The sequence below is a fragment of the Copadichromis virginalis genome, unplaced genomic scaffold (genome assembly GCF_057382275.1).
Source record: "Copadichromis virginalis isolate Kocher_CV1m ecotype Utaka unplaced genomic scaffold, C_Virginalis_male_GT1.1 unmapped_scaffold_1, whole genome shotgun sequence".
NCBI lineage: Eukaryota > Metazoa > Chordata > Actinopteri > Cichliformes > Cichlidae > Copadichromis > Copadichromis virginalis.
This window is the reverse complement of record NW_028188589.1, coordinates 3,770,989-3,781,370: the sequence shown is the minus strand read 5'-3', so window position 1 is coordinate 3,781,370 and position 10,382 is coordinate 3,770,989. Positions and strand designations below refer to the sequence as shown.

At 44.0% G+C, this 10,382-nt stretch overlaps 1 protein-coding gene across 1 annotated transcript; it reads right to left on the bottom strand.

Annotated features, from left to right (window-relative positions):
* Nucleotides 1–286: 286 nt before the first annotated feature.
* Nucleotides 287–2,445, bottom strand: LOC146679579 (uncharacterized). Its single transcript, XM_085450240.1, has 6 exons — nt 2,058–2,445; nt 1,520–1,939; nt 902–963; nt 763–825; nt 619–678; nt 287–536 (listed from the first exon to the last, which is right to left on the bottom strand). The coding sequence occupies exons 2-6, from the start codon at nt 1,710–1,712 to the stop codon at nt 309–311; spliced, it is 606 nt and encodes a 201-aa protein (XP_085306366.1). The 5' UTR covers nt 1,713–1,939; nt 2,058–2,445; the 3' UTR covers nt 287–308.
* Between the last annotated feature and the right edge of the window lie 7,937 nt (nt 2,446–10,382).

Sequence of the window (10,382 nt, the reverse complement as noted above, 5' to 3'; positions counted from 1 at the left end):
ATGACCATCGGAATGCTCAAGGCCCGGTTCCAGTGCCTTCGTGGACTCAGGGTCACCCCAGAAAGGGCATGTGACATCATTGTGGCATGTGTGATCCTACACAACATTGCCACGATTAGAGGTGAACAGTGTCCAGCTGAACCAGACAACAGCAGTGATCCACACGATGAACATCCTGACCCACCCACGAACGTACAGGATGGAAGAGCAGTCAGAGACACCATATGCCACAACCATTTCCTGTGACCCGTCAACCCAACATGTTACAAGACAAATACACAGATACTGTGGTCAACTGCCTTTATTGGTCACCCTGTATGTCCTGTACAGAAAGAATAAATGCATATATTAGTATGTTGTACAAACACTGACATGATTCGTCCATCTATGATCACTCCACCCACCCTTAACTGTTGTTCCAGCAGTACAATCTCCAGCTTCGACTTTTGGATCTGCAGCTGGAGGTGCACCATTTCCATGTCGCACTTTCTTATCTTCCTGGCCAGATATGTCTTATACAGCTGCTTCACAGGGAGCTATTGCAACAAGGGACATAGCATTGGCATCCATAGTACATGCCTACTTAGGTTGGTTGTAAATCAGTGCTGAACAACCCACTGTGGAAAGGTTCGTTGTAGGAGTGGCTGGACCCTCTTCCTCTTCATTTCCAGCATCACTCTGCCGGGGACATAGTAAGTCCATGGTGTCATCATAGTACCACATTGTCGTCAGTTGTTATATTTTCCACTGTACACTGTATACCTCATAGTGTGGCTCTGTTGCGGCCTCCTCTGTAGCAGCTGTCACTGTTTCGTCATCATGTGCCTGTGGTGGAGACATTTAACAACATTGCTGTTCTACTGTTGACACATGTAGTCTGTGGAGTATTACGAGTACTCACAACTGCATGTCGGTCTGGCTCAACAGGGGGCTGCACCAGATGCAGTACACCATCACCGTCAACTGGAAGAATATGGGGTTCATACAGGTCACTCATGACTTATGTGGGCGCAAATGGCAATTACCAGACATACCAATCACCATACACCTCATTGTCAGTATGCTCTCAGAGACAACCGACACTGAGGGAAGGCAAAATCAGTAGGTGTCAGGGTGGAAACGCTTTTATGAGCTTTATGTTGCATTGAGGTATATGTTCATATGTTACTCTTATTGGGAAAGGTACGGAATGTACTACTCGCTCTGTCTCTGGGAACAGGGAGCTCACCCTGTGGGAGGTTAACACACACACACGCATGTATGCAAAATTAAAGGACACTGCTATGCTCATAATAAAGACGTACCACTGCAGCTCGGTGTGTGTGAGTCTCTCCCTGGGCCCTCACCCGTGCAGCACGTTAACAGTTTCCAAGTGTCTCAGTGTTGTTTATTCACCTAACTGTTTGATGACTGTCATTCTCTGTCAGTAGGACAGTAACTTCACTACGACATAGTTCATTTTGGTCAAGGTGACTGTGCAGAATGGATGTATGCACGCCATGTATTGTTTTGGATTTACCCCTTATGTAGGCACTTGTGTCTTGCGGGGTTATTGACTCAGAGGATGTCCCCACAGAGATGCCTTTGGCCACAGGGCGCCCACTGTTTTGGCTGAGGGCCAACTGCTCAGCCTCTGTGGGTGGTGGTGGTGGAGGACCCCCACCTGTTTTTCGGGCCTCCGCTTTTTTTCTGTTGGCTGTGACGGCACACATTTGGGCATACAGAGTAGGCAAATGTGTACTTGTGATGTGCTCAGATAATTTCAATATGTGCTTACAGGTGGTATATTACTGTAGCCTCTAACTGCAATTGATTTACATAGGACACACAGACCAAGCACTATGGCTCATAATACAATTACACCTTACCTGTTTGGACTATGTTTTTATATTTCATTTTTACTTGCTGCCAGGAACGTTTGGGGCCTGTTGGGTTGCACCTGCGCTCACATCACGTCACAAAATAAAATGTATAACATAATAAATAGAATGACATATGATAAAATAACGTGTTATATGGGTGGAAATCCGTAGATCAATGTTTAAATTAACACTCACGCATTGACTCTGTCGGCTATGTTTTGCCATGCATGCTCCCTTTCCTTTGCAGCTGCGGCTGTGTTACTTTTTTTCTGCATGATGTGCATGCTGTCGGCATATGCTGCCATCAGAATTTCCGCCTCGAGCGCTGTGAAATACGTCGACCGCGCCTTCTTTCCCTCCGTCTCCATGGTGACTCGCTTAATCTGTGCTCCACTGATCGGGGCTTTATGTATCCTCGTGCGCGTGCTTAACTTGGGGTTGTAGCAACTCCGCGTTGACTGAACTAATTGTTATCAGCCTTTCTGAAACCGAATATTCCGAGTTGGACAGTTCGGGGTTACTCAACCCTGCGTATCGTTTTTCACTCTGAGTTTTCTAAACCGGCTTCCTGAAACAGGGCCCTGTTCTTTTGTAAACTTCATCTGTTTGTATGTTGTATACTCATTGTGTTTCAATAAAGTTCGATTTAAAAAGAGGTACATTCTAAACGAAGCTTCAGACGTCACTGATCACGTGACTCTGGCCAAACGAATCAAGCCTCGACACGGTGCTTCTGAAGCAGCGCGTTGATCTTTCTGACACACGCACCGGAGCGTCAGCTTCAAGCGGACCATCACTACGTCTCACATCTAAAGGTGTCAAGGTAACTTTGAACTGAGTTCAGTCAATCTGGAGTTTTTCCAAGTTTTCTGTTGCTCTCTGTGAGAGAAGAGCGTTAAAGGCGGGGCTCTCCAGAGTCCAGCAAAACAGGAAACCACAGCTGGGTGTGTGTAAGTGTGCAAACCAATAGAATGCATCGTGGTGGGGGGGGCATCACGGGCATTGGCAAGAAAAAAATAAAATAATCGGTCGTACCCATGCTTCCCCGACGTCATGCCAGCGCATATTGGGAAATTCGTAGGCACCGATCGGTTTTCTATCAGCCATTTGCTGGGAGTAAGGGCGCCCTCCGTTTGCGAGGTGCGCCTGCTGCTGGCGGCACAGGGAGGAGAGGGCGGGGCGGCGGGGAGTCTCTGGCTGGCTGGAGCGGCATCTAATAACCAACTCGCAAAACAAAATAAAAACAACAAACAGATATTATGATACAGACTTATAATCTGCACCGATGTTTTTTCTAAATTCTATAAAGTGAGCGCGAGAGCCCTCGGTGCGCCTGCGCACTGCTGAAGTCAAAGGAAACTTTATTGTCATCTCCGCTACAGACAGTCCAGCATATAGAGAGACGAGACGACGAGGCTGCAGTTACAGCGGTGCAAGTAAACAAACAATAAATATAAGAAGAGTAAGAAAATAAATCTACACTTTAGGACTCGGGGTAAAGGATCAATAACAATTTAAATTTATAATTTACAGTTTGATGATTTAAAGTCTCACACAACCCGTCAAAAGGGGCGGGGCCGGCTGCTTCCAAGTAGAGCACATTTCATTTATAATGATGTAAATCCAAGCCCATCATGGATTCACGATCTGAATCCTGGGTTGTGTGAAATCCCAGAAATCAACCTTAGACAAAGTGAATCTGTGAACTAAGGTGTAGGTCTGTTAGGTTAATTGTGCTGATCCTCGGGTTGGGGGATTTGTGTTTGTACTGGAGCGCAAAATTCAAACCAATGGAAGATGGACAACAAAAGTTCAAAGCCATCAGGTGCTCAGTTTATGTATTTATTTTTGGCCTACATCAGTAAGAAATGCCAAATTATATACACAAAGTTACAGGAATCACCACTCCTGTTATTCATGATGATTTCAGTAACATCACATAATAACATGTAACGTTATTATGTGATGTGCGTACTGTTAATGCTGATACTGTGGTGAAATTCTCTGCTTCTTTTGTGTATTCTGCATCTATTACGTCAGATTGTCTTACCCCTCATATGGTTGAGAATTTTGCCAATACCCTGTTAACTACATGTTCCTCCATCCTCGACACTGTGGCACCTATTAAAATGAAGCGCCCCAGAACTTACTCACAATGTTGGTTAAGTGACTCTGTTCGCGCTCTACGACGTGCGTGTCGGCGGGATGAGAGAAGGTGGAGGAAAGATAAACTCCAGGCATCTTACGACATCCTACGTACTAGTCGCTTGAAGTTTCAAACTGCTGCCAAAATGGCTAAAGCAGCTTTTCTTTCAAAAATTATCTCTACCAATGGTAACAATCCTCGAATTTTATTTAAAATTTTTAACTCTGTGGTCAACCCCTGCCCCACTATGCCGCTGCCGTGCTCCACGGTTCTTTGCGAACAATTTTTAAATTATTTTTTAGATAAAGTCTCATCTCTTAAATCTGCTCTTCCTTTAATGACAGGCCCTGCGTTTACCCCTGACTGTTCCTCTTCCTTCTATCAGTTTGAACCCATTTCACTCCCTACTCTTAAGCGTCTGGTTGAACAACTGAACAATACTAATCTCGTATATGATGTTCTTCCATCTCGTATAGTTAAGGACTGTTTTAGTGCAATTGGACCTAGTATATTGTCCCTTTTGAACTCTTCTTTGCTCTCTGGTTGCGTACCATCAGCCTTTAAACATGCTATAATTCAGCCTGTTCTTAAAAAAAGGAACCTCGATTATAATGATTATGCGAACTATAGGCCAAGCTTCCGTTCTTGGCCAAAATTCTTGAGAAGATAGTGTTGCTTCAACTCCAGGCCTACCTGGATGAGAATAGCATTAATGATAAATTCCAATCGGCCTTCAAACCACATCATAGCACTGAGTCAGCGCTGCTCCGAGTTCTCAATGACCTTCTACTAAAAGCTGACAATGGACGCTCCTCGGTCCTAGTGCTATTGGATTTATCGTCGGCTTTCGATATGGTTGATCATAAAATCCTATTGGCAAGACTTGAGCACACTGTAGGCATCAAGGGTGTTGCCTTGGATTGGTTTAAATCATACTTGTCCAATCGGCTCTCCTCGGTTCACTTGGTCACTTCCTCTTCCTCCGCTGTACCTGTCTGTTGTGGTGTCCCTCAGGGATCTGTGTTAGGCCCTACTCTGCTCTCATTGTACATGCTTCCATTAAGCGCTATCTTTGAGAAATATCACATCGCTTTTCATTATTATGCTGATGACATTCAGATCTACTTTGAGTTAAATGATGACCTAGCTTTGTCCTTGAATAGTTTTCGAGGGTGCATGTGTGAGGTCAGGCAATGGCTCCTGGCAAATACTCTTATCCTTTATGATAAGAAAACTGAAATTGTGGTCTTTGGCAGTGACGTCCTTCGTGCCAAACTTCGTGATGCCTTTGGTTTTCTCACTAGCTCCTTTTCCGACACTGTTAGGAATTTGGGCGTGTTACTTGACAGCTCATTTAAACTTGATAGACAAGTGTCTGCTGTTGTTAGATCCAGTTTATACCAACTCCGCCTTATTTCTAAGGCCAGGCAGTATATCTCGCATAAAGACCTGGAAAAACTCATCCATGTCTTTGTAACTTCGAGGCTGGATTACTGCAATTCACTCTATTTTGGACTCCACTCTCCCTCCTCCATAGATTACAGACAGTCCAAAATGCTGCTGCACGCATTCTAACCAAAACTAAGAAGTTTGCCCACATTACTCCCGTCCTAGCTGATTTGCACTGGTTGCCTGTGAAATACCGTATCCAATTTAAAATTCTGCTGTTTACTTTTAAAATCACTAATAACACAGCACCGAGCTATCTTAAGGAACTCTTAAGCTTATATGTCCTGCTAGGGCTTTAAGATCATCCTCACAGTTACTGTTGGTGCGGCCTAGATCTCGGCTGAAGTCTAGAGGTGATCGAGCGTTTGCCCTGGCCGCACCAGAGTTGTGGAACAACCTTCCCATTGGCATTCGGGCGTCTGACTCTATTCAATCTTTTAAATCACGGCTTAAAACGTATTTGTTTAATCTTGCGTTTTCTACTGGTTAAATGCTGGCCTTGTCTGCAGTGATTTATTTTACTAATTTTCCTATCTTGCTTTTTATTTGCGCTGTGTATGTCTTATCCCCATTGTGTGTTGATGGCACAGTTATATTGTGCTATAGCTATGTGCTATAGTTATATTTTTTCTATTGGTGGCTTTTTCCTGTGAACATAATTCTACACTTTTATTTTTATGACTCTGATTATACTTGTGTTAATTTGTTCTATGTTAAGCACTTTGGCATGCCGTTGGTTTTTAAATGTGCTCTATAAATAAAGATTGTTGTTGTTGTTGTTGTCCTGTAAGCACAGTCTGCCTGTGTCTTTTCTCTGCAAATGAACATTTTCAGCCAATATAGGTAATACATCAACATGGCTGCCGTGGCTAAGTTAGGAATATTTATAATGTCATTTCCAAAACTTGCATATGATCTGCAATTTGTAGCAGATCTACTGACTGTCACAGAGCAGCTGGAGCAGTCTCGAATGCAGGTCAGTCCACTGCTGCCCCCTGTGGCCAAGTGCCATAGCTACTGCTGGATGAACTCGTGACACATCTGCACCTGTTTCTATGAACACATTGAGTCTGAGTGGCTGCACTTACACTGGTGCATTCAAACATATTGAAAGATGCCAGCAATGTGGATTGTCAAGACTCAAACCAATCCACATTGCTGGCGTTGCATCTTTCAATGCCAGCAATGGGAGGTATCAGTGCTCAAACCATTTGTGTTTGTTTCCAACAAGTTGCCCACCTCGGGAAACAAAAATGTGTTCTTTTACTTGTCAGATGAACATATGAGACACTTTGACTCTTCAGTGCAGTGTGGAGCCTAACAAAGATCTGTTTTGTGTCCCAGCTGATCAGCAGGAGGAGGAGAGTCTGACGGAGCAGCAGAGGAACATTTTCAGCTACTTGGACTCAGCTCAGCCACTACAGAGGAAACAATGAGCTCAACACAGAAGGTGACAGACAGAGCAGGACCATATGACCAAAGATATTTATCACCATATACATTTGAACATTTGCCATAACGATGTAGCTGACGATAGAATTGACACCAGACAAAATACTTTACAGCTGCACAACTTTATTAAAAACCCATCAATGTATTTTCACTGAAACAAGCAGCTGTTGTTTATGTGTTTATGTACTAACAGCTGGAAACGTTTCATACAGCTGTGTTCGACAGAAATGAAGGAGAACATATTTAGTTCATTTGTTTCTACATGAGCTCTGTGTGATTTGATGAGTATCTGAGGCTGAGACCACAGGACTGTAAAACATGATTGTTGGGCTTCATTTCTGTGCTGAACAGTCGTTTAAGATTAGCTGTAAATAACAATTAGCTGATGTTGTTCATGAGACTAAAGTCACCTCACTGTGGTAATGTAAATATAATATGGCCAATATTATAGTTATTATATTGTTGGCATTACTAAATTTGGCTCAATGCTTACATATATGTGTAAAAAGCAAATGTAGGAGCTGTGATAACTGTGTCTGATAGAATGAAGAGTAGACTGATATATGAAATATTCCTTTATTGGGTGAGAAAATCAGACCATGTCATAACTGCTTTAAGTCACACAGAATAGATATCAGAGCCTTAAACAGGCTGACTTCTGCTAAATGGGTCAAACTGGGCAGAAAGTCTACAAACACATAACATCCTTATAGAATATGATGTAACACTATAGATCAACTTAGCTCAGAATATATAAAGCATATAAACAGTTACAGCAATATGATGCAACAAACACAGCAGCTGCTGATCCAAAATACTCAAAGCTTCATAGTCAAAGGAGCTTGCAAAGAAAAGCGTCTGGACTTCTTTAAGTTACTTGAAGACGTTTCACCTCTCATCCGAGAAGCTTCTTCAGTTCTAAGGTCAAATGGTGGAGAGTCCCAGATATAAACCTAGTGGGAGTGTCCCCCCACAGAGGGACAAAAGGACCCCCTGATGATCCTCTAATCGCCTGAGCCAAGGTGTGAAACTGGGTGTGGGTCCCAATCAGCCAGAGTTTCGGGTGAGTTCATTGTGAAACCTGGCCCCACCTTATCATGCGAATTCCTGAGATCAGATGGCCCAGGATGTGAGTGGGCGTTAAGGCGTCTGGGAAGGGATCTCAAAACTGGATTATAGATGGCAGAGAGTTGGTGTCGTAAACCCCGCCTCTGTTCAAAGATGGCCGCTCACAGTGGACATAGATGGCTTCTTTCACTCCTCTTTCAAACCATCTGTCCTCTCTGTCCAAAATGTGAACATTGGCATCCTCGAAAGAGTGTCCTTTATCCTTAAGATGCAGATGGACTGCTGAGTCTTGTCCTGTGGAGGTGGCTCTTCTGTGTTGTGCCATGCGCTTGTGAAGTGGCTGTTTGGTCTCTCCAATGTAGAGGTCTGGGCATTCCTCGCTGCACTGTACAGCAAACACCACATTGTTAAGTCTGTGTTTTGGCGTTTTATCTTTTGGGTGAACCAGTTTTTGTCTGAGCGTGTTGCTGGGTCTGAAATGCACCGGGATGTCATGCTTGGAGAAAACTCTCCTGAGTTTCTCTGATACACCGGCTACATAGGGGATGACAATGTTGTTGCGTCTGTCCTTCTTATCCTCCCTCGCTGGTGTCTGGTCTTCTTTTCTGTGCCTCTTTGCTGACTTTAAGAACGCCCATTTAGGATAGCCGCACGTTTTGAGTGCTTCCTTTACATGTGTGTGTTCCTTCTTTTTTCCTTCAGGTTGAGAGGGAACATGTTCTGCCCGGTGGTGTAGGGTCCTGATTACTCCAAGTTTGTGTTCCAGAGGGTGATGGGAGTCAAAGAGGAGGTACTGGTCCGTGTGTGTGGGCTTCCGGTAAACTTCGATGTTGAGGTTGCCGTTCTCTTCAATGTGCACAGTGCAGTCCAGGAAGGGCAAACAGTTGTCCTTTGTGTCTTCCCTGGTGAACTTGATGTTTTTATCCACAGTGTTAATGTGCGCAGTGAAGGATTCCACTTCTTGTGTCTTGATTTTGACCCAGGTGTCGTCCACATATCTGTACCAGTGGCTGGGTACTCTTCCTTTGAAAGAGCCAAGAGCCTTCCTTTCCACTTCCTCCATGTAAAGGTTGGCTACAATAGGTGACACGGGGGAGCCCATGGCACAGCCATGTTTTTGTCTGTAAAAGCCTTCGTTGTATTTGAAATATGTAGTGGTGAGGCAGAGGTCTAACAGGGTGCAAATCTGATCGGCTGTGAAGTTGGTCCTGTCCTCCAAGGAGCTGTCTTCTTGTAGTCATTTTCTGACAGTCTCCTCGGCCTCCGTGGTGGGTATGCAAGTGAAGAGAGAGAACTGAAGAAGCTTCTCGGATGAGAGGTGAAACGTCTTCAATTAACTTAAAGAAGTCCAGACGCTTTTCTTTGCAAGCTCCTTTGACTACGATGACCTGGATGACTGAGAACCTTCACAGACTCAAAGCTTCATAGAACTGAAACCAACATTTATTTTTAGCTCCATTCTGCTGCTGATACATACTTTAGGTTTCTGAACATTAAACTTATTGCTGCCTTTCATAGTGTGTAACTTGAAGGCCCTGAGTACTTTCTCCCACACTGAAAACACTGGGATGATCACATTATTTGAACATTACCTAATAAGACTGATTCAGCACAGACAGTTATGTTAAACTTTCCTAGCAGTCCTTCACAAACAGGGAACAGTCTGTCTATTCTCTCCATCTGTCAGCTGCTGCTGGCTCTTCCTCCTCCTCTTCCTCACACACTGCTGAGTTTGTCCTGGTGGATCATCAGGGCTGCAAAGCCTCACAGATGATGTGCAGCAGTGGCTCCCTCAGTCTGTCCTCACTCTGGACACTTGCAGTCGTCACACATGGAAATCAAATGTGTGATAAGCTGCAGGATTCAAACACAAGTGTAACTTATAAACACATGTTCATACTTTTATTCCACAATCAGAGAGAAAGAAACAGAGAGAGAGTGCAGGACAGACAGACAGGTGACAGTCTCAGGTGTACACACTGCTACACAACAGCACCAGAGAAGCAGGATTTAGTGTTTGTGTTATTACGAGTGTAAACAAGAAGAGTTCCAGATGGTGCAGTGGACACATGTGTGACTGCTGTGATTAAAGCATCTTTCTTTCAGCTTAACGAGTGAACCGTCAGCTCGTTCAAACACACGTTAAAGTGCGTTTGGCTCGACACCACCGAACAGAGGCAGCAATATAACACAGCTAACATTAACAGTGCAGTGAATCCTGCTTGTGCCGTGATGTTCAGGACTGCAAACCGAGCAGCATCACTGACTTTCAGCTTGTTGTGTTTGTGGATATATGACTGACTTTAATTATCCACAAAATCATCACATTCTCTGTCAGATTAAGGTCGACTATTGAACGGCGTATATTTTAAAGGCTTTAAAACCAAGTTAACGCTGAAAGTACA